Source organism: Arthrobotrys flagrans, assembly GCF_004000055.1.
Source record: "Arthrobotrys flagrans strain CBS H-5679 chromosome Unknown unitig_15, whole genome shotgun sequence".
In the NCBI taxonomy this organism is placed as follows: domain Eukaryota; kingdom Fungi; phylum Ascomycota; class Orbiliomycetes; order Orbiliales; family Orbiliaceae; genus Arthrobotrys; species Arthrobotrys flagrans.
The window spans coordinates 2,686,264-2,709,710 of record NW_027137545.1 but is presented as its reverse complement, the minus strand read 5'-3'; the positions used below and the strand labels follow the sequence as shown (position 1 = coordinate 2,709,710).

General features: G+C 47.0%; 7 protein-coding genes across 7 annotated transcripts; 5 read left to right on the top strand and 2 right to left on the bottom strand.

Moving 5' to 3' along the window:
• Positions 1-3,651: 3,651 nt before the first annotated feature.
• DFL_000691 (uncharacterized protein) lies at positions 3,652-5,032 on the bottom strand (the record flags this gene model as incomplete). The annotated part of the gene is made up of 2 exons (XM_067636407.1): positions 3,652-3,810; positions 3,869-5,032. 2 exons carry the CDS (start codon positions 5,030-5,032, stop codon positions 3,652-3,654), a joined length of 1,323 nt encoding a protein of 440 aa, XP_067495238.1.
• A 1,457-nt stretch (positions 5,033-6,489) lies between these two features.
• On the top strand, positions 6,490-7,812 carry DFL_000690 (uncharacterized protein; the record flags this gene model as incomplete). The annotated part of the gene is made up of 4 exons (XM_067636396.1): positions 6,490-6,742; positions 6,823-7,102; positions 7,173-7,281; positions 7,336-7,812. 4 exons carry the CDS (start codon positions 6,490-6,492, stop codon positions 7,810-7,812), a joined length of 1,119 nt encoding a protein of 372 aa, XP_067495237.1.
• A 1,547-nt stretch (positions 7,813-9,359) lies between these two features.
• Positions 9,360-9,743, top strand: DFL_000689 (uncharacterized protein; the record flags this gene model as incomplete). The annotated part of the gene is made up of 3 exons (XM_067636384.1): positions 9,360-9,371; positions 9,439-9,502; positions 9,565-9,743. The coding sequence occupies 3 exons, from the start codon at positions 9,360-9,362 to the stop codon at positions 9,741-9,743; spliced, it is 255 nt and encodes an 84-aa protein (XP_067495236.1).
• A 634-nt stretch (positions 9,744-10,377) lies between these two features.
• On the top strand, positions 10,378-11,181 carry DFL_000688 (uncharacterized protein; the record flags this gene model as incomplete). The annotated part of the gene is made up of 1 exon (XM_067636373.1): positions 10,378-11,181. The coding sequence occupies one exon, from the start codon at positions 10,378-10,380 to the stop codon at positions 11,179-11,181; it is 804 nt and encodes a 267-aa protein (XP_067495235.1).
• A 3,516-nt stretch (positions 11,182-14,697) lies between these two features.
• Positions 14,698-15,928, top strand: DFL_000687 (uncharacterized protein; the record flags this gene model as incomplete). The annotated part of the gene is made up of 3 exons (XM_067636361.1): positions 14,698-14,882; positions 14,995-15,111; positions 15,172-15,928. The coding sequence occupies 3 exons, from the start codon at positions 14,698-14,700 to the stop codon at positions 15,926-15,928; spliced, it is 1,059 nt and encodes a 352-aa protein (XP_067495234.1).
• A 1,585-nt stretch (positions 15,929-17,513) lies between these two features.
• Positions 17,514-17,966, bottom strand: DFL_000686 (uncharacterized protein; the record flags this gene model as incomplete). The annotated part of the gene is made up of 1 exon (XM_067636350.1): positions 17,514-17,966. One exon carries the CDS (start codon positions 17,964-17,966, stop codon positions 17,514-17,516), a length of 453 nt encoding a protein of 150 aa, XP_067495233.1.
• A 1,843-nt stretch (positions 17,967-19,809) lies between these two features.
• DFL_000685 (uncharacterized protein) lies at positions 19,810-22,840 on the top strand (the record flags this gene model as incomplete). The annotated part of the gene is made up of 5 exons (XM_067636339.1): positions 19,810-19,865; positions 20,385-20,689; positions 20,998-21,349; positions 21,916-22,066; positions 22,637-22,840. The coding sequence occupies 5 exons, from the start codon at positions 19,810-19,812 to the stop codon at positions 22,838-22,840; spliced, it is 1,068 nt and encodes a 355-aa protein (XP_067495232.1).
• Between the last annotated feature and the right edge of the window lie 607 nt (positions 22,841-23,447).

The window sequence follows — 23,447 nt, the reverse complement described above, 5'->3', positions numbered from 1 at the left end:
TTTCACGAACAAGGAGTGAAATGCCAACCCGTATTCGTGGAATCTACACGCACACAGGTAGACGCACAAGGGTTATCTGTCTACTGCCCCTCATCTACCGATATGAAAGAGATTTAGAAAAGGGGAGAAATAGCTCTGGCGACAACCGAAATCGAGCTTCATTCATTCCTAATTTTACAAAGCCACGAACGAACGGGCGAATGGGAGCGTTCTTCCTACCTGTCAGATCTAGCTGACCCCCCCGATCAGTCCCGATTTGTATTCCTTATTGGTTCCGGCCCCACCAACCTTTTTGCTGCAAAAAGCTTCAAGATGATCATTGCATCGCGTGCCAGTCGCGTCTTAGTGTTGAATTTTTAAATATGTTGTGGCGGGGCTGGTCTACCAACGTGCTTCTCGTAGGAGTTCTTTCCATGCTACGCTACAGGTTCTAGCATGGATAATTTGCTCCGTGGAGCCTTGCAGTAGCCTGTAGAGTTCTTTTTTTCCTTTCCCTCCCTTTTGACAGGGCATTCGAAGCTCGCTAGTGCGTCATATCCCGGATCCCGAACAAATTGATTGAAAGCATTTTAAATTTTTCTTCCAGAATATCATGCTACGATCATAATGATGGAATATATATTTAGCAGATATCATGATCCGTTTCAACGTTTCTACAGATCTCGGTCCTCAGTCCTTAGAGTCACGATCGATTCAGATTTCCATTCCACGCTATCACGAGAGTCCAATCCAACCCAACTTCCCAAACCCAACATTAAAAGATTTGCAAACCCTCACTTCCAACCCATATCCCGCTCTAGCTCGAGAGAGAAAACCCTCTCCTGTCCCGTTTATGAGCCAGCTGTTGGAGCTCACACTTTTTTGTCCCCGCCTCTCACATTTTCGTGAGTAGCCCCAAGGGTTTTTGGGCCCCTGACCTGTTGGTTTCGTTCCTGCTTGTTTTGTTCGGACGCGAAGGTCACGCGTTTAGTTACTGTCATCCTCGTTGCGTTGCGCCAGAGCTAGCTTGGAAATATGGTTTTAGGCATCCCGCCACAAGAACAAAAAAAACGAACGTCGATTCAGCAAGAGGTTCCACCGAATACGACGTCAGGTCGTATTTCTGATCTTTGAGGCCGATAGCTATTCCTATCCATCTTGAGATAATTAAGATAAAAGCTCCCATCAATATCGCCATCATGGCTCCCCAGATCAGTATATTAAGCTCCCAATTCAATCTCCAAATTTTTAATCAAATCCACCTGAGAAAGATCTTCTATGTTCCCAAAATTCCTCGGATTCTTCAGTAAACCATTTTTCATATCCCGTCGCTCAGATGATATCAAATTTTCTTAACCCTTGGAAAGATCTAAACCAAAAGGACCAAAGGAAAAACATCAAATCCTTCTAGGATTCTTCCAAGCAGAAAAGGAAGAAGAAGAAAAGAAAGCACTGGAGCCCGCCTAGATATCGATACGCGGGATTCTCACAAAAAGGTTTGCAGACACCTACATGCATATAATTGCGCAAGCCAAAGGCCAGATCTTCCATCCCTCGCCGGAAACACATGGGGGCGTTGCTACTTGCATAACAAACCGAGCTCTTCGTGACTATACTATCCTTACCACGATAGGTCCAACCCAATTCATATGATATATACCATGCCCTCCCTTCTGTCTTCGGCATCAAAAAGGGTTTGTCGGCCTTTTTTATGCTCTTTACCCTACAGAGTAGGATCGTGAGAGAGGGTTTGGTAAGAGGATGAAGTTAGGATAGAAGTCACAAGATTATACCCCACAGCTGCTGGGGGAGCCCACTGTAAAAATAAAAATGAAGAAAAAATCAATATCACTTCCAAAAACAGCGATGTAATTATCCGTCTGCATCCAAGCTAGCAAAAAAAAAGCACCGACGTCTTCAGCAGTCGACTCGAAGAAACCCACTGCGAATTCAAGCTTTACGTAGTAAACTAAGTGCTAACCCATATCCGTCTACGTATCCCACATGATCAACATCGTTTCGACGGGAAAGTTTCGTTGCAATTGCGCACGATCCCGCCCGTGTTCTTTTCGTGTAGCCGGGAAAACACGCATGTGAGGCTGCATGCGACGGTTGGAGCGCGTCGAGGTATCACGTCGGTTTTGTTGTTGCGTGTCGCGGGGTAGTTCACCGGCTTGGTCCAAGTGGAATGTCATTGCAACGTCGCTGCACATGTAGATTCTGACATTGCAATGTCATTACAGTATCGTCGTAGGCTCCAATGTCATTTCAACGTCGCTGTTCAAACAACGGCATTACACTTTTTGCCCCGATGGTCTTTAAAGCTTCAAATTCCGCATGGTTGAGAACCGAGGCGTTAGCTAAGTAATTTCAATTACTCTCTACGATAACACATAATATGTTAAAAGCCGGACAAACAGGTCTCCCGCGCCAGTCTCGAGCGTCCACATGCAAGGTGGGCATGTAACTTTTGATATCATGACTATAGAACTCTGCAATCCGCCAGTATGTGTAGCTGCTAGAGGAAGGCCTGCATGATAGCTGCAAAACTACATAGGTTGGCATAAATATAAATTGTGCATGACTTGATACCTCTGCAGTTCTCTTCTTCAGAGTCAAATGCAGTGGTATCAATCGGTAGACACACGGTTTATAGTATCAACCAGTGGAAAGTGCATTTCAAGTGTACGAAAATATTTTGATTAATAAGCGTTATGGTTAAAGATAACTTTGGAATATATACCTAGGTGTGGGGAGAGTAGAGTTTGGAGCTTGCGTGGATATTTTGTAGAGACCGAGACCATGGTACCAATGTATGTATGCACGAGGTTAATATATATCCTCGGGTAGTATCACTTTAATATAGCTTACTATAAGTCTTGGTTTTCCACGTTTACGAGTTTATAGGCAATATTAGGGTGTGCAGATCCGTGGCATTGATGCATTGTATATAAATATGCTTGAAACTTTTAAACATGTGATGCTTTCTTTCCTCGTACATCAGATATTGGTGAGCACGAGACAAGATATTGGTGGGATATGTCATGTCTTTGCTATTGTTTGACAGAGGTTAAGTATCTGTGCGGGGTTGGTGTTTCCAGTTTATAACACCGGTGCCGTCGGACACTCCGGTTGGACTCGAGACTAAGTATTTAGATATCGATTAGGTGTATTAGAAAAAGACAGCCGGCTCTACCTTCGTGATTGATATCCCGCATGAAACTAGTGTGGTTGGTGGGGTCATGGGGATGTTCACGAGCGAGATGACGAATCCTGTATACATAACTATTTACCGCAAATTCAACCATGGAAGATCGTTTAAGCTTTCTGGATGAATTTTGTGTATTTTCTTCATGATATATACATTCTATTTCGCCAAAGATTTGAATCTCTAGCATATGACATGACAAGAATATATAATCAAACATGATTGTGAGAGTGAGAAAAGTATGTAAACCGCCATTCTCAAAAAAGGAAAGAGGAAAGGAAAGGGCCCGTTTAATTCCTAAAAGATTTAAAGGGAAAAAAAGTAGGAAATGGAAGAAGGAAAGGGTTGGGGTAGCATGCGTCGTCGTCATTGCCAGGGTCATAAAATTCGTAACAGTCGTATCAGTCATAACGTACATCATATCGTAGAACTTTCGTTTCAAGCGGAAAACAATAGAGTGGTGCTTATAGCTCGACGTTCTCCTTGAAGTACTGTGTGCCCCTGATGTTACCAGCTGGGGTATACTCGCAGACGAGGTAATAACCTCTGGGGCACTTGTGGTTGTAACAACCGAAGTCTGTGGTCTTCTTCCAGATCATTTGGGTGAAGTGGGCGGTTGCGAGCTGGGATAATTGTTAGACATATGTTATATCATGGATGGGAGGATAAAAGCCAACTTACTTCGAAGTCCTTCTTGCCCTTCTTGTAGAGATCGATCTCATCATACCAGGCCTCCAAGGCGTCGGTGACATCAGCGTAACCCTCGGCGATGTTCTCACCCCATGGCTTGTCGGAGTGCTCGAAGTTGCAAAGCTTGGAGTGCTCCTTAGCGAAGTCGGCGAGTTCGTTGTTCCACTTTAATGGTGGGGCATTGTGCTTCTCACGGTAATTGTTATGGACTTCAATGCACTTGGTCTTATCATCACGGGTGTCGGTCTTCTTATCAGGGGTGGCAGGAGTGGTGGCTTTAACAGTGGGGGTTGTCTTGCTTGGGCTGGTGGAGGCATCCTTGCTTGTTGATCTAACAACTGGCGGTTCTTCTTCTTCTTCTTCAACTGGCGGTTCTTCTTTTTCATCAGCTGCTGGCTTGGTGGTGGTGGCAGCTTTGCTAGTAGAGCTATCGCTCTTGTCGGTGGCAGTGGTGGTAGCCTTGGCGGTGGTGGTGGCCTCGGCGGTGGTGGTGGTGGTGACATTGACGGTCTCCGCTGGCTCCTCCTCGTCGTCACCGTTGCCGTAGCCGTAGGAGTACGGATCTTCCTCCTCTTCTTCTGTAGGCTCAGGAGACTTAGAGGGCTCGGGAGTCTTAGAGGGCTCAGCCGGCTTTCCAATGGGCTCGCCGGGTTCGGTGACGGTCAGGGTCTTGGTCTCAGTCTTGGTCTCAGTCTTGGTCTCGGTCTTGGTCTCGGTCACGGTCTTAGTGACTGACTTTCCAGGAACCTCCTTGGTATGAGTCTTGGTGACTGGTCTTCCGGGGACAGTCTTGGTTTTGGTCAGGATGACAGTCTTGTCTCGGCCTGGTAGGGTCTTTGTGGTAACCTTAGTGGCAGTCTTGGTGACAGTCTCAGGGTCTCCATTTTTAGTCTCAGTGACTGTGACGGTAGAAGGTTTGCAGTCTGTGGCGGGTTTTGGATCTTCGGAGCTAGGTTCGGCTCCCTTTCCACCTGGCCTTGGGGTGGTAGTAGTGGTGGTGGTGTAAGTGGGCCTGGTTGGCTTCCCATATGGTCTACTGGGTTTGCTCGAGGTCGACTTGACTTCTGGCTCATCATCATCATCAATCGCGTATCCGTATGGCTTGGCCATAGCCGAGGCGGCAAGGAGGGCCACAGTGAGGAGAACTGGACGCATGGTTGATATATAAAAGAGCGTGTGATATAAAAGAATGTATACCAGTTAATAAAAATGAATGTGAAAGTGCCGAAGCTTAACGAAGGATTGCTCCAAGTCAGTTGACTACCCAAGGAAGATGAGAAAGAGTGATGATCTCGAATGATGGAGAGCAAAATAGACGGCAAGGCAAGTTTGTGAAGTATTAATACTCCTCGGACTTAGAGTGAGAAGCGGCAGAAGCAATCATCTCCCCAAAAACAATTGCACTTCCCACCATGCTCGAGGCTCAAAAAACTCTAACGGCTTCGCTTTTTTTCGGAATCAAACACTCTAGGTAGGCTATACGCTCACATCCGGGATTGGACATCCCCATTAGTTCATCGTTTCACAAACAAGTCAGACCTATCGGAATAAGGCCTTACAACTTTATCAAGGGAAACTGTTTCCCCACCGGTAGGCACTACATAAATCAAGATTGGGCCCGCTCGCCGCAATAGTCAGATGCACAACCTTATTGCTGTAGTAACGCGTCTATAAGCGTCGACATTCTGTGAGCGATAGCTCCGACGTATCGACGTTCCCCGTTTAAACGATAACCTGCGCATTGTAAAAGCAAACATTCAAATAGAATGCTTAGGCCGCCCTAAATCAAGGTATAGCGCACACTAGGCTTTTGATTTTGTTTCATAAACAGAAAAAAGCAATCATGATTTTTTGTTTATTTTATCATCCGTCGAAGCAGCCCTTGAAAGGATGGTTGTCGCCAGATGTCATGTGCGCCAGATGTGGTAGAAACAGCGTTGTTGTTCTGCAAGCGCTCGCTTGGATACGTTCGGATCGGGTTAGACTAGGCGAAGGCATTCCAAAACGGCTCGAACATCATCGAGTTGTAAAATACATCCAGCCAGTTGAATCTCGGCGTTCCTGGGCGTGAAAGAGTTCGATTTCCACATAGTCTTCGACCTTCTCAGCGGCTTGGCCAGGACTTGCCCACTAGAAAGTCCGTGCAGTCGCCACTTGATGCATTAAAGGCCGAGGTGAGTCTAGTCGGCGAAAAAGGAACCTCGCCTATTTTCGCTATAATGTCCTTACTAAGGATCCGATTATACAAATTGATCCGTGATATTTCATGACCTTCATCCGCACTAGCCCTGCGCTATGTTACACCTTCAATATGTGATCACACTGCATGTATGATGTTCTTTTGGCGGAACGAAATCCCTTACTCGAAGTTCACGGGATTTTTGCGTTGATATGTCCGAAATGCAACATCTCACGTGACAGCTTCGTTTCGCCAGGCTGCAATTGGGCGCGAGCTTTGTCGGATTTCAAAGCAAAAATTCCATGCGGTAAAGTTTTCGACCAACCTTTTCCACTCCCAGAATCCCGATCCTACCGCGCACTTGGAATATCCGCAAGTGGGGGGGTATCGAAATAAGGTATTCGCTACCGGACCGTTTGCTTTCGTCTCCAGCATGATTCAATCGACCATTTCTCGTTCGCTACAGCGGTCGTCCCGCCCACTGGTACGATCCGCGACGTCATCGTTAAGGCCCACGATACAACGAAACATAATATGCCCTCATACATTATCATCGAGATCACTGTTTACGGGAACAAGGCCAAGTGCTGGGAGGAAATTCCAGGGTTTTTTGGCTAGATTTGGGCTTGCAGCTGCGATTGTCTACTGGTATAACACTTCTACAATATTCGCTGAGGAACCGGCTGGTATGCATATGCATGATAACCTTGTTCGAGAAAGGGGATCTCGATCGGGGATAGGCTTCGTGGCTAACGGGAACATTTAGAGAAACAACCATTCATTTCCCGGGCGCCTCCCGTCGAACCTATACCGGAAGAACGCTTTCCTACGCTAGATGAGGTTGTCGCAGAGAAGAAGGCCAAGGCTAAGGCTGCGGTTTCGGATGCCACTAACCAAAGCATGGTAGTTGCAGGAGAGCTAGAGACTGGTTCTAAGAGCCCAGAAAGTCTGGAAGAGGAGGCCGGACAGCAAGGCGCTTTCAATGAAGAGACGGGAGAAATCAATTGGGATTGTCCCTGCCTTGGGGGCATGGCATATGGGCCTTGGTATATTCATCCTCATGTTTGATGTTGAGGGAACGGCCTTATACTGACCGGCGATTTGATGGTAATGTAGTGGCGAGGAGTTCAGAGAGGCATTTAGCTGCTTTGTATTCTCGAAGGAAGAGCCAAAGGGTGTCGATTGTATTGAAAAGTTTAAGGGCATGCAAACATGCTTCCAGAAGGTAAAGCACCGAAGCTACAGCTGTCTGTTTCTTTTGCTGACATTATATCACCAGTACCCTGAAATATATGGCGCACCTCCATCGGATGATGAGGAAGAAGAGGAAATTGACAGAAAGCTAGCTGAGATGGACCGAGAGAAATCTGAAGCACCATCAGAGCCATCCTCCAAAAAGCCACCAAAGCCGTCTTCCGAGGCACCGCCCTCCCAAGCCACACCCGAACCTTCTCAACCATCAGAGCCTACGCCAACATCATCGATACCGCACTCCCCACCTCAGAACCGTGGTATCGATGAATACTCTCACCCAGCTCCAAAGGATAACGCTGAACCCAAGACTGGAACACTAGGACACCCCGGCCCTGGAGAGAAAGGATTAGGCGGAGGAAGCCATGAAGGACCAGTTGACACAGATGCGAATAGCACTGGGGTAGTACGTCCAGCTCCGAGCAGCTCCGGCCTTGAGAACATTGGAGGACATGCAGCACCCGGTTCGAAGGGCGTGAGCGACCCCAATAGCCCACAACTATAGAAGCGTAACTATGGTAGTGGATACGTTTGATTAAAACTGTTGGATCGCGAACGTTGTTTCCCGTATTCGTCGATCAAGCAGCAACAAATCTGGAGTTGATTCATTACAACCAACTAAAGTATTCTAATACATGACACAAAGTTTGACGGCTACGGCCGTGTAAATATTTTCAACACCCAGCCCCTTGCACAATCGATTCTCCTCCAATTGGAGTGTACAGTACGCTACATCTACATTGTATATAGGTTATACCAAAAAGATTCTGCATGATATCCAGCCACGTTTATCCACATCCTGACACGTAAATCTTAGCTATCCCGACCCCGACAAGTGCATTATCTTTCGCATCGGTATCCCTATTGCGGGAAATGGCTGCGGGCTTCTAAAGTCGAAGTAGCCCACGTAACCTTAATGTTACCACTATAGACAGGAGACTCTTGCTTTCGGGACGCATTCAAGCCTTTCGCACCACCGCCAGGTATTTGACGGAACAAATGGTGGTACGGGAAATAACTTTCGAAAGGCGGGCCAATGTGTACCCAACCAACATACCGGAAATTAGAAGGCTGAGAGTTGATCTCACTTTGGCAATGAGTGAATCCAGCCTGCCGACCAAAAGAACGATGGCTCTGGGCCTTCCAATCCCCCTTCCCAAGGCTTCGTTCGCAGCCGTACTACGGTATCACAATAATTGCATCCCATGTCCATGGAGATGCCGAGGTGATGCATTGTATACCCGTTATACAAAAGTACGTACATACTTACGCCAATGCATTGGCCTTCGACGTCCCGAACTTGATTGTTGTCTGTGGTACAGTATCACGAGTCTCCTGATCGTAGTATACCCGGCTGGTAGTTCCGCAGGGCCCATAGCGATGTTAAATACTTTGGGTTAAGGCTTGTGCAGTATCGATTTCTTCTCCAAGGTCTCAGCAAGCCAGCATACTTTAAATTCTCTATCCTGGGACTGATGCGAATTGGATTCTTGGGGATATCCGAATCGACACTATGGCTTTTCTACCATTCCTCTCGTTCTTTCTACTTGCCCTTCCGACGCTTGCTGTCACCCTTGAAAAGCGAGAATGTTCAGCCAACAACTATCTCCGTGCCCCTCGCGCATCTAGAAGGATAGATCAAGCATCTATTGATTGCTCTACCTTCTTAGATTCTTCTGTCGTTATAGTACCTACGTAAGTTCTATATATCCTTGAATAGTAGAGGGCGTCGGCATTATTTATAACCCTAGAATGTCCCCCTAACATTGCTGCTGCTCGTGCCACAACTTTCGTTTCTGTAATCCCCATAGAGGTCACTACCACAACCGTATACTCCATAATCAACCGCCCAGCGACAGAAAATAAGCACAGACGTGATCCAGAACCAATACTTCCAGCAGCCCGGCATGTTCCTACGCCAGCAGCCCTAATTCCACGTCAAGAACCCAGTAGCACTGATGCTGAGTTACCGCGATACGCAACGGCCTGTCGGGTGCGAGCGCGTACTCAAGCGCCTGATCATGCATTGGGGTTGAGCAGCTAACTGGGACAATGACAGCCACTGTAAGTTTAACTGGTACTCAAAAGCCTTTGGTAACTCCGTTAGGTTCTCTGATCATAAGTCTGCAAGGATACGGCTACTTCAACCGTCGCTGGTCCGACTCGCACGATAACAACAACGGTAACAGTTCCTGGTAAATACACCCCTTACACCCACTTTTATCAAAACGCCCTTGCTAATAGCCTACGACCCAAGTCAAAACCATGGCATCGTATACAGCGGCGGTGGCGCAAACCCCGGCCCCGGTGTCTCCGGATCAGATTGCAACTTTTCACAACTTTTCAATGTTACCGACAGTGTTTCATGCCACAGAAGGTGTTTTGAAACCATCGGCTGCTTTGCGTATGATCTGGTATATTTTTATTGCAGGATAAATTTCCTTGTGGCGGGAAGGAGTGAGACTACGACGGATACGGAATTGTGTCCGTATGGTCGGTTGATCCCGCAAGCAGACCGCCTTCCCCTCCATAAGCTTATCACAATCCCTCGTAATCATTGTTTGGGGGATCGAGGGCGTGGTTTTCCGGACACCGGCTAACATACTATGTCTCTTAGCTTAGGGGAATGCACTCCTATGGGGCCGATTGAATTGTAGCATTCGGGTGCAAGGGACATGTCTTTCGAGCTGTGCTTAGAAGGGTCATTTGAAATTAATTTTAATAACCGCATTGGATCGCTTGTCTTACACCTTGCATAAGACGAAGACTTCAACTCAACCAGTCAAGATGACTCCATCTTCCGAATCGACACAGCAGGCAAGTGTGTTGCAGGACAGAATCTAACAAATGTGACGATGCACTGCATATGACTCGTTCGGTGCTGAAAGATGAATCATTCTTAAATCATCCGAGCATGTGCATATATATATAAGCTGAGAGATGAAACGGAATGGCTGTCATCTTCCCACCGCTCCGCAAGCTCGCTCAGGTTGCTGTTAATTGGCGCAGCCGTCTCCGATTTTACCAAACACCCTTCCTGCTAGAGAAAACCTCGTTCGAAACATACAAAATGGATCCGACACCGAATTCTGAACAAACGGGAAACCCCTCACCTCTCCCAAACGCACTCCGAGAATACATCAAAGAGTCCATGAAATTCAAAGAACGATCACACAAAACGCTCGAAGAAATTCACAGACCAGACTTAGAACTCATCCCCCCAATCCCACAAAATCCCAACGGAACCTGTTTCGACGTCATATTCATCGGCGATTCTATGATCGAACGTCTCAAAACCACAGGTCAAAACACAAGACTTCATAATTTCCCACGAAGCTTTAACCTTGGCGTTGGAGGCGACAAGATCGAAAACGTCCTATACAGGCTTCATACCGGTTATATATCTCTTCTTGAAAACAGACCGACAAAGTTATGGGTTGTTCATATTGGAACGAATAATCTTAGACCCAGAAAGGGGTTGAGGGATTCAAATCCTAACGATTCTGAGAATTTCCGGGTTCTGGTACAAACGCTGCGGCTTTTATGTCCTGGTAGCAAGGTCCTGGTAACTGGATTGTTTCCGCGAAAGGATGTGGATGATGAGTTGGTTCGGGTGTCGAATGGGAAGTTGAAGGAGTCTCTTGATGGGCTGGACAAGAGCCCAAGCCTGAGCAGGGATTCGCTTCCAGAACCGGTCCTAGAGGTTGAACCGTTGTTTTGGGAGGAACCGGCGGAAACTATCAATACTGATGTTCTTGTAGATCATGTACATCTAAATGAGGAGGGGTATAGGCTATGGGATGAGAGTTTGTATCCGCGAATTTTAGAGATTTTGGCGCTTGGGGAGCCCGAGCCGCTCCAGGGGACAGACTAGATAAAAATACATTGGGCTGTAGCGTTTGAAATCGTAATGATAAAGGTTGGCGTTAAATTTGAGTAGTTTTGAACAAGTACCCTGCGCTTCATTTGAATGAACAGAAAACATAATATTGCCTGATCAAGAAGCTCGACGAGTCCCAGTATGTATTTATTTTATAGCTAACCAAGGGAGAAGTAGCTGAAATCCCGACTAAAGTAAACAAGATGATCTTAACTGAAGTTAAACGTAAAAAGGAATGCGAAGGGAGCCAATAGCATAGAAGGTATGATCACACAGTTTGGCATCCAAATTATCGTTGAAACAACTGTTCCCTCTTAAGATCTTTGATCAAAATGCAATCCGAGGAACTGCAATACTAAAATTACATCGGTCGGCAATGCCACGGGTTCATTAAGAGATGGACACAACCGCCTCGACCTCTCGCAGTGCAATCTCTAATTTCACGTTCGTGCTCTCGTAAAAGGGACCCGTAATTTGGGCCTCGGGATTCACACTCGGATTCGAGAGCACATCCCGAGTGCTCCACACGCTTCAAATGTTTCCGTATACGCCGCCAGAGTTGGTATGAGCGAGACAACCTTTCACCGGCCGGGTTCCACCAGATGAGCGTTTAGTCTGTTGTTTGAATGACAATCTTCGACACAAGTCTCCATCCTTAAACCCGCGGATCATTTCAACTGAGTCCATGCGAGGGAGTTCCAGGAATATCCCGAACAATGCCTCGGGTTCTTGTTTTATGTGCGGAGGGCCCCGTCCGCTCGTCGAACGATGGCGCAAATACACTTTCGGTTCTTGTAGTTTCTTCGGTAGGATGCCTGCCATGTCACTCTAAAGTCAAGTAAAAGGACTAATGTTAGAAACCTTATTAAATCAATGGCATTAACACAGGGAATCTGTTTCATACCTTGTTCTGACATCCAAATACGGCCCAAATAGGGTGGGTTGTGTCGTGATGAGCAAGCCTTGGTGGACGAAGAAGGATGAAAGGAAAAAAAGCAGAGACAGTAAGAGATAGCTTACAAGCTCGTCACCGAGTCGGTGAGGGAAAAATCTCGAGACGTATGTCGTTATTCCTGGAGTGGCAATATATGTCAATATTGGGAAGTCACGGGTTAACTGCACGACCCTCGATATTCCATCCGCACCAACCAAAGGCGAAAAGTCCACTGAGCCAATCGCGATTGGGCACTAGTACTAAGGCCTCGACGTTGAGGTTTAGACTAGGGGGCTATGGAAATTATTCGACACGATATCTGTACTGACGGGCGTTCAAACTAATGGGCTTAAAGTATGATGGCATTAATTGTTTTTCAAAGCAGGCGTGATTGATCAAAAACGGTTACTTTGCGGAAGATACCATACCCCCCATATCTGTATTGTAGACATGTGATACTCTACGGCTGTTGATTGAGAAGCCGTGACAATGACTATATAGCACTGCACTCCTCGGTGAGCTATTACATCTCACAAGTTCGAGATTCCCTGTGAACTTTAAAACACCAATCGTACGAGTTGACCGAGACAATTTCATTTGAGAGCTTTTAGATTATCGAGATTAAAGATCTTCCACTGATGCTTTGGTGGGGTTCATATGATTAGGACGCATGTCGAATGCATATGGACATTCGCGGAATTGTGCGTTGATATGTGGTATTTCGACAAGGCTTGCCCAGCCTGGCTGCGGAGGCAGCTAGCTTGCTTGGTACTTGATCAATATTTTTAGACCTATCGATTTTCCTGCAGGTAACTTCAATGGGAAATCTGCGGTGCAAGTAATCCTTTGCTATCCAAACCCTTCTATCAAGTTCTCCGTCCTATGCGGGTGGGTACATTGGTATATATTTAAACCTCCTCCTGATCCCACGCAACCCAAGCGCGCGATATATCACACAGCCTGCGGCTTCGAATTCTCAAGATCTTGGTTGGTAATCAACCCACCAGGGGTCAAGAACGGAAACGGATGTGGTTTCTAACAACAATTAACAGGCATGGGGTTTCCCTGCGTGCTGACATCGTCTCTAACTATCGAGCATCTCCGGATAATTAAACGATGTTGATCTTTCTTTTGCCATGCTACTTCGGCCGAAAGGTTATATTAACAGCGACCAACGATCTGGTTGGTTCCAACACCCCCCCCACATGATGCATATTTGAAATTCCCAGCTTCTCCCATCGATAGCTCGATCCTGGGTACCCTTCAGTTTGTTTATCGAAACACCCGCTAAACCGCTTCATCGTGGGAATCTAGCGGGTGCTTCCAAATAGCCCTTAGAGTAACCGAAAATCGCGTAGGCGAGAGGGGACCAAAGCCACGATGCAGGTGTCACCTTCTGGAGAACGAGGTTCCACAGTTCTAAAACTAGAGGATGCTGCTGACGGCGCTAGGCGAATTTCTTGTTCGTGATCATGGATTTTAGCTAGCTTTTAACTTTTGTAGACATTTGCATTTCCGGTTTTGCCTTTCAGCCTTCCCTTTGCATTGCCAATTGATAAGAACTGTGGTGCTAATTGTGGCATTTCCCTGGTCTGTAACTCTTTTACGGTAAGGAATAAATGCAGGCTCCCCAAAAGAATACGAACTCCCAGGTTCCTGTTTCCCGTCCCATATATCTCACAGACCCTGCACAATATCCCAAAACACAACAGTAACATTGCAGTTGCGAAAATTAAAAACAGCTGCGCTTTTGTGCAGTGCCGACCTGACGAATTTGCCCACACCCAGGCCAACAAAACTCATGTATGACGGGTCAAGGAAGCCCAGACTCACTTGCGGCTGATAACGTTATAAACTAAGAGCCGCCTTTTCTATCCCGTTGTTTTTCTCCCACCTTTGATCCCTTTTCCCGCCCCTTTTGAAAAAAGTCTCCTGTTAGGAGTCTTCAAACATTATACTTTCTTTCGATCGTTCAGAAGTGGTTTTGGAGTCGAGGACGTGTTTGCTCTCGAAGTAATTCGCGGTGGAAAGAAGAGGAGACGACGTTAACTTGAGCTTACTTTTCCGACAATACCCAGTTTTTCGCAGAAAAAGAGGGAAAGAAGAACCCCATTCGCTCTCGCCCTTGTGAAGCCAGCCAGCCTTGTAGGACCCAAAACTCGACCGTCCTTCTCCTCGTTTCTGCAAGCCATTGCCCATTTCCCCCCTCGTTTGCTCGTTTTGTTCCCGTTGTCAGCATAACTTGGCGGGCGGTCCGCTCCTTTTTTGCGCTCCCTCCTCGCAGCTTGCAGTTACCGACGCTAGTTTTCTCACATCGATTCGGCTTGCATCGTTCAGCTCCACCGATCGTATAAAGCGTTTGCAGACGGCGATTTTGAGGTCCAATTTCTTCGCACTTCGGAGTTTTGAAAATCAAAAAAAAGAAGGATTTGTGGGGAATCGCATTCGTGGTTCGCGATCTTTGGTATCGATATCGGTTATCGATACAAGCCGACACTGCCGACCTGACTATTCCGGAAAAAACAAGGAGAAATCCATACACAACTTTTGAACCGGGAACAGCGATAATATCAAAGATGGCGCTGGCAGTTCACATCACAACGGCCCCGCCGTATCAACCACCGCAGATTATTGGCCGAGGCGGACCCTTGGATATTCTAAACAAGCGACAGCAACTTACATTTAGCACCTGCGGTCTTCAGTGCGCCGAGGCGGATTTTTGCCAACAATACCGATCGAATTTTGGATTCTGCTGCCCGACGTAAGTTGCGTCCTCGAAGGCTGTGGTTTTTTGTTATCGTTATCGATATCGATGGTGTATTGTCCGTTAGACAATAATATTGATGCGGTCAAACTAATAAAAATTTCCACAGATCCGTTCTTACGAGAACAGCGTTCAATTACTGCGGTCCCGCGACAACATGTGTACCATATGGTGTCAGTTCGGTCTCCGATTTCTTCTTCGATAGCACAAGCTCGATACAATACTGGTAAATGATCTTACGATTGGACAAATTATCAAGCCAGTTATAGCTAACCCAGACGACCAGTGGCGCCAACCGTCCAAGCTGCGTAACATACATCTACCGTAACGACGACTTCACCCAAGTCTTCTGCGCCTCCGGCGAATCCGGCACTTCCTTCCTCGAAACAACCTCTACCCCTCAGCAATCCGCAACCTTCGTCGGTCGCACCACGACCAGTGAGGAGGAAACCACAGCTCCAGGCGCGACATCCGCACCAACTGCCACCGTAGTTGAGAACACCAATACAATTCCCACCGACGAACCTACAAATACATCTGGCTCCACCGATTCTCCCACATCTTCTCCCACAGGCGATAGCAGTGGCGGCATCAGCACAGGTGCAGCAGCAGGTATCGGTGTCGGCGCCGCACTCGCCGGTATCGGTGCAGCAATCGGTGGATTCTTCTTATGGCGTCGTTCGAACAACAAGAAGAAGCTTGCTGCCGGTGGACCCGGAAACCAGAACTTCCCGCCACAGCCGCCCATGGCAAATCAACAAGGATATGATAACAATACCGGTTACTACCAGCAACAACAGCCGTATGCACAAGTACCACAGGGACACCAGGCAGAACTTGCAGGTGCAGGTACCCTCGGCGGGCAGGACTACTATAAAGGAGCTTATCCCCCACCGGTTTCTCCGGGTGGAGTTCCACCACCGCAGCAACAGTCGAACGTATACGAACTTGGTGGAGGTGGTCAGTTGCCCGCCGGGGGAGGTCAAGCACCAGTGTATCACGAAAATACGGCGCCGCATTATAGGCCAGAGTTGCAGGGTTGATCAGACGGCGTGGAGTGTGAACAAATAAATGTGGCGAATTGAACTTTTTTTTGCATAACGGTTTGTGATTTCTATCGTTCCTGATACCTTTTTTTTGTTTTTCTTATTTCTTCGGCCTTTTCTTTTTCACTTAATGCTGGATATTGAGAATTCATCCGAGGAGGTGTAGGATATACACCCCTTAAAGATAACCTTTCTCCATTTTTTGCTTCCGAACGATATTCTCTTTGTTTTACTATACTGTGCAGCTTGCGAAAAGAAATATTGTTCCCTAATCCTTGCATCCCACTATCTGATCCGGCAGGAGCGTGTAATGTATTACACAAATCGTCCTTGAAGTTGCTTCAACGGGTCAGATCAGCCCAGCCTAGCCAGCTAGTACTGTAATTTCCTTTGTCTATATATAGCTGCACGATCAGTCACCTCGTTAGAAGCCTCTCAAACCTTAAAACGTTAACCCCAACCCTCACGACGGCTCTATATATTATATAAAGGATTCTCGATACGATCGTGTTCACCCGATACTATATCAAACTTACGGAGAAGCCTCACACCAGCCTGCAACGTTGGTGGATACACCATATTGCATAACTTTGTTAAACGAACACGGTTATGCAGACCACAGACCGTGTCGTCATAATTGTGCGGATTGACGTCCAGTCGCCTTGTGCAACATACCAGAACCGTATATATCGTGGTCGACGACGAAGAAGGTCGTGATCGCCGTGGCCGTGGCCGTGCGACACAACCCACCGCCTTGACCCCCATGAATTGGTGTGCCATGACGTGACCCAGAAGAATATCACGAGGAGATCATTTATAAACACACGCGGTAGCTACGGCCCAGTCAAGTTCCGAACCGCGAATGCGACATGCCGGTTTGCACAAGGTGCTCCGACCTGCCTGTTCAAGAAACCTTGAAGGGGTACCTGGGAATTCATGGATACCTCGGGTACATAATCCAGGCGAAACCTACAAAGCTTGCTTATGAAATCGCAAGGGTTGGCAATCAGGCTCCGGAAGAGACATGCAGCGCATAACGAAATCTACCTGAAAGTATGGCTTATGGCCATGGCTCGTAAGCGATACGGGAATCTGGAACAGAGCACGGTGGATATCTTTCAAGTGGTGTTAGCAGCATAGCATCGTGACTTTTCGTTCGCTAGGTCTTGATTTTAACCTTACTACTTTACCATTCTGGTTTTTCGCAAACTTCGTATTAATGCATTAATTCTTAGCTCATTAATCAGAATTCAATAAGGAAGGGAAAGCGCTCGCGATCGAGTGCGAAAGAGCTCCGGACAATCCCATACGTGTACCTTAACCCAAAATAAGCAGAAACGAAGAAAGAGGCCCTCCTACAGCCTTGAAACCAAAAAATACGGCATCAACGATCCAAAGACATCTCATCGACAGCTGATTACCCCCCTCATGACGTGATTATCAGTCTCCGTAGTCCCCTTCTCTTTCCCATCCCATTAGGCATTATTTATCAAATCACAAAAGCAAAACCCGTCCTCGTGGCCCCCCTCTCCTTATGAAGCTTCATATACCCCCTTCCAACCCGTTAATACCTTCCCCGTATTCAAGTCTCTGAGAAACCCTGCGAATGTTGATCACCTTCCTGCAGCTGGCTCATCTGCATTTCGCCCCTCTTATCACGATAATCCCAGCTCTTGGTCCTCTTGGAACCAGGCTTGAACGGTTTCCCCGTGATACTCCCACGCCGGCCGGCTACGAATTCCTCGCCACCTTGGCCTTGCTCGGGCTCACCTTCGAGTTGCTTCTTGTACTCCTCGGAGGAGTGTTTGTAATTGAACGTTGAGCGTTTCGGAAGCCCCGGTTTGGTGTCTAGTTGGTCTTCTTCTGCGGCATCGGTGGGTTGGTGCGGCAAGTGGAAGTAGGAGGTCGCGTCCGGGGTCTTTGCCTCTCCTCCGGGGCCATGCTCGCCGCTGATGAGCGATTCCGAAGCTTGGCTTGAAGGGGGTTGCCAGGAATAGTGGGACTTGTCATAGGTTGGTGTTCGTTGGATTGACATTTTTGTTTAAGAACGGTGATGTCAAGTTTTGGGATAGTCGAGTCGAAGGGCAGTTAGTATGTGAGTCAAGGTTGATCCCGTATGGGATGCCTTGTGATCGATATATCCCTTATGGACGAATGTCGGTAGGGTACCTCCGGGGGAGCACCTTTTAGCAAATTGAAATGCTGTGCCACTCTCTTCCGGATGGAAGATTAGGTACTTGAAATGTATGTACCGGTTTAGCAGCACGGTACTGGGGGGTTCCTGGGACCTTGAGACAGGTTCGGAAATTGTTGAGAAGATTCGGGTGTCTTTGCAAAGCAATGATAGCTGTAAGGGCAGTCTCTCCTTGGTTTCGAAACAAAAGAATGGTAAAAGATGAACGATGTAAAAGGGAAAGCCCTTTTCAATGCTCTGGCAGCTAGTCCTGACGGGGCTTCTCGAGTCGAGAGAGTTAGGTCGAAATCCGCGCACTTTGCGGAGAGGGGTCAAGCTAGGTACTAGCTAGTAGCATGATAATAACAGGGCGATTTCTGGCAGCCAATCGAATGCAATATCAGCCTCGAATTCGAATCAAAACTGTCATGTCAACCGGGATGTTTTCAATGCATGAAAATACGGAACCGGAAACAGCTCGACTAGAAGAATTGGGAGAGGGGATTTCCTGAGCAGAATGAGATGGCAGCAGTTTCGTTGTGTTTTAAACGGACATGTTGGAATTTCGGTACGTCATTCTGCCATTGGTCGGATGCATTTAGACACTAGACATGCCCGTCAGGTTGTAACAAGCCTAAACTTAACCCGCAGCCTCGCTGAAACGCGGGAGAAGTAAAGGGTCCCCAACGTGCTGCTTAATTAAGGCCGATACATGTGTGCGTACTTGCTTCCTCTTGGGATCGCCGTTAGGATCGAGCGGAAAGGAGTGCTTCTAGATCCTAGAGTTGGTTCGAGCCCCTTAAAATGGCCAATGCATGCCAGATAGATGCCTAGCCAGTCTACAGCCCTGATGCCGTTATCCGTAGCCCCATTGTTATATTAACATACGGAGTATAAATGTTAGTATTGTTAGGATCCGTCAGTTAGTGCTGTTACTGGTAGGCCGTAACGTCTGTATATCGATTGTCAATTAATAGAACTTACGTATAAGGTAACATTCAACGTTCCGAAAATGCGATATTACTCAGGATCAGGGCCACAATTGCAATTACAAGATTAATATTGACGTCGCAGAACGGGAATTCGAACCTGACACGATTCTCCTCGTGTTTTCCTTCCTCCTCCCTTCCCTTCCTTGCTTCCACTACCGTATATACTACTACTAAATGCGCACACCATCGTGTGCTAGCTTCACGGGAGTCTATGTATCACCACGGGTCCCGTCCGGGTCTACCGACCGATTATTAATACATCGGCGGTCGGACGGCTTCACAGGTTGTGTTGATTCAAATTGAGCCGAGGCCGAAATGACCTCATCCATGGCCATTTAATGATAAAGCGGAAGCATGAAGCCAACCCGCTTCATCATCTCGCGATCCTTTATCTAAGTCTAAGAGGCGCATATCTACCCGAAATACAAGCCTGTCTCTTAATCCTGCTGTCTCTGGTCGAGTATCAAAACCAAATTTCAGCCTCCCGAACTTGACCTTCCAGCTTGGCATCACACCACCCAACGTACATCTCCGCCAATTTCGCGGGGAAATAGTCCACGCGGCTGCCTTTATATGAATCCTTAACCGTCTCACAAATTGCCCGATTCCCGCGAAAGCCACAAATAGCAATCCCCAATTGCAACTTGTGTTTTTTTTCTTTTCGAATCGATTCTCGAAAGAGCTCTCACTCGAAAATACTCCTAACCGGCATGATGAAGGCGCTCGTTATTGAGAAAACTAACGGCAAGCCAGGTCAGGTGTACTATCCGTAAGTCTGCGGCATGACAGTGGCTGTTCTACTCCCTTACAATCCTCATGCGTGGCAAGAAGAAAACCGATATGGCATGTGTCGTCTCCCTTCTCCAGATATCGTCGTCATGAGGCAATCGGAGTTCGAGTGTTCTTTCTGACCCTGTTTATGACGTTCATGACGTGACTCGAGCTTGATCGGAGTCGCTCAGATGTCAAGCTAAGATCTCAAGCACGATCGGGTCTCGGGTCATGCATGTTTCTTGACGGGTGCTCAGGAAAATTTTTCGCGATATGCAGGTGCCGCATAACCAGCGCACTACTTCTAAACATAGCCACCACAGGAGACATTAAAAAGCTTAGCCGTATGGCCGTGCATGATGTTCTTCGGCTCGAAGTATCCAAAACCTCGCTAATGCTCTTTTGCGCCTCTCACCCTTGCCACATCTCAACTTGAAACCCGATAGCGAAGAAATTTTCATAAACTGACAGCCACTTTTCCCGCATCTTTTTGGGTGCCTTTTTTTGGTTGACAAAGCCTCAAACAAGTCGACCTTCCCAAACCATACGTACGCCCCGGCGAGGTTCTCGTCAAAATCCTTGCTGCCGCATTGAACCACCGGGAAGTCTTCATACGGCAGCACCTGTACCCTGGTATCAACTTTGAAACACCGCTTGGCGCTGATGGTGTTGGAATTGTCGTCGAGACTAGCTCACCAGACCTCGAACAACAATGGAAAGGAAAAAGAGTTATCCTGACCCCCGGGCGAGGCTGGGAGGGTAACGAAGATGGCCCAGAGGGCAAGTATGCAATTGTAGGGGGCACGGTTGGGGTCTCGCATGGTAAGTTTAATTCCTTATCAGCTCTGTCCAATCAGACTTCAAAGATGGTACTTCTGCCACGCGACTGGTCCGGATAGACGATCTCATTGAGACTACCGTACTTTCCGGAGATTGATAAGACGGCAAATTGAGGCCTCAATGCCACACTGTGCTTTTGTCTATGGGACCCTCAAGGCCTCTTTCGGGAGGAGATCCCAATTTGGATTCCGACCGTCGTTTTAGACTCCATATGCCAGCATCGCCCAGTTATATGAATCCTTTTTTTCTCGCTCTATAGGTGCTAAAATAGTAAATGCGAACAATCCTAGGCACTCTCCAAGAGTACGTCGCTCTTCCAGCCTCTGAGCTTGAAGAAGCCCCAGAGCACCTCTCAATCCCAGAGGCTGCAGCTATCCCCCTTGCTGGTCTAACAGCATGGCGCGCAACTTTTACGAAGGGCAAACTCCGGGCGGGACATAATGTCCTTATCACGGGGATTGGCGGTGGAGTTGCACTATTTGCGCTACAATTCGCCGTGGCGGCCGGCGCTACTGCCTTCGTTACTTCTGGATCAGAGGAGAAGATAGCTAGGGCCAAGGAATTAGGTGCTGCAGCTGGAGTTAACTACAGGAAGGAAGATTGGTCAAAGCAGTTGAAGGGATTGCTTCCGAAGAATAGGTCGTAAGTTATCTGCCCCCTTTAGGTTTTTTTTTTTTTTTCGTCTATTATATCCATTGAAGGCCTTTTGCAGCTATTGCATTGAACGCCTTCTGCTGCCTCTTGTCATTCAATTCCCTTATTCGAGGATTTTTTTTGGTCCTTGTTCTGTCCTTGTGATATCCCGACCCCCCCACAATGCAAAAGGTTATTCGACAGAGGAGCAGGCCTGGTCTATAGATGCAGAGAGGCAACTGCATTCTAGAACTCTAGCGCTCCAAGTTCCCCGCACACCTATAGAGCCATTGGTCCCTTAGCTTTGTTTAAGCGCAGGGCTTGCATAGCTTGCCTAGCTCCATTGCACATACCCCCTTCTACCCTTGCAAGCTTCCTGCATGTGGCCGATGCGATGATCATCTCATCGCTCTCCACCTGGCAAAGTTGGTTTATTGGTCAATTAAGTTTTTCTGGCCTTTTCTTACACTATGGTCCCATGCATCATTACTCGGCCGCTATCCCGCTTGATAATTATTGGTTGTGTATTTTGCCACTAAAGATATTCCCACATATTATTGGGAGTGGCTAAATAGGTACCTCGATACAGTTATTGACGGCGCAGGTGGCGATATTGTGCTGCAGACGTATGGATTGCTCAAGCCAGGGGGTGTGATTGTTAGCTATGGGATGACGACGAATCCCAAGGTAGTGTTTCCGATGCAGGCTGTTTTGAAGAATATTGAGGTGAGTTTCTTTCTCATATGGGCTTGCTGTGCCGTGCTTTCCATGACTGCATCCTTTCGTCGAGACGTAGGAAAGCGGGTCCACCCTTAACGACATCGCAACCAATCTCTTGGGTCCGTTCGTGCAAGGGTCTACAAATCACCACATTGAAAGGAATACGACGTTTCAAAGGCATAGTGTTTCGATGCAGGAATTCCAGGGTTTCCTTGGAACCGGGTTTTTTTTCTTGAAGTCTGCTTTTTTAGTTTCACCTTTTTTCGTATCGAGGTCTAGTCTTGCGAGATCATATGGTACAAAAGGCCCAGAGAGTTAGGCGCTTAAAGCCCCACTTTTTTTGGTCATGGTGACCCGGATGACATCTGACCTTACTTTTTACGCCACTCACTACTTGCCGCTTACCGCTTCCCTTACTCACACCTCTTTATCCTTTATGCTTACCTCGGCATATAATCCTCCATTCAATGACCCTATCATATCCTATCACCACTTTTTCACCTAATTTTTTTTCTACTCCAAACCGTCTTTTTACTGACAAACTATTCCAACCTTTCTCTCCACATGACTTTTTAGATCCGTGGTTCAACAATGGGTTCCCGAAAGGAATTTAAAGAAATGGTTAGCTTTGTTAATAAGCACGGGATCAAACCTGTGGTTAGCACCACGGTGAATGGGCTGGGCAGAGCAGACGAAGTATTTGAGATAATGAAGAAGGGCACACAATTTGGTAAATTGGTAGTGGAGGTTGGTGATACAGGGGAAGCGGCGAAGCTCTAAGCTTCCCGGGATGCAAAACATCGGTATTGTCTACCGGGGTACTCTGGGTAGACGAGTGGTATCGGTAGGTACTTGTTGATACATATGGAACTCGGTGAAGAGAGGCCTCGGAAGGGGGGTGTATTATCATATTATCATCAGGGTATGTTATATCCTAGCGCAGCGGTGTATTAAAAAACGTGTATTTTTTAAAAGATATAAAAATGTGATATATTTGTGGCTATAGCTTCAAAAACATTGAATTCTAGTTTAGGGGAAATATTAGCGATATCATATGATATTCCATTTCCGAGAAGATGGGTTACATGTCCCAATCGATAATCATGCAATCGATCGACAATGCAATCTATCTATAATTTTTTCTGAGAGGGAAGGGGAGGGGGGAATTCGCCGAAAGACGCACAAATGACGGGAGGATTCCGATATTTATGTATAACATGTGAGGATATATAGATCATTGTCCAGGTTCTAGGGAATCCTTACTTCTGGTAGGATTCATTTCTATACGGAGGAGGTATGTCTCGTATTTTTGATCCATGGATCCATGGATTTTAGAAAAGAACGAGAGTAAACAAGGAATAACTACTGCGGAAAATACTGGGTTGTG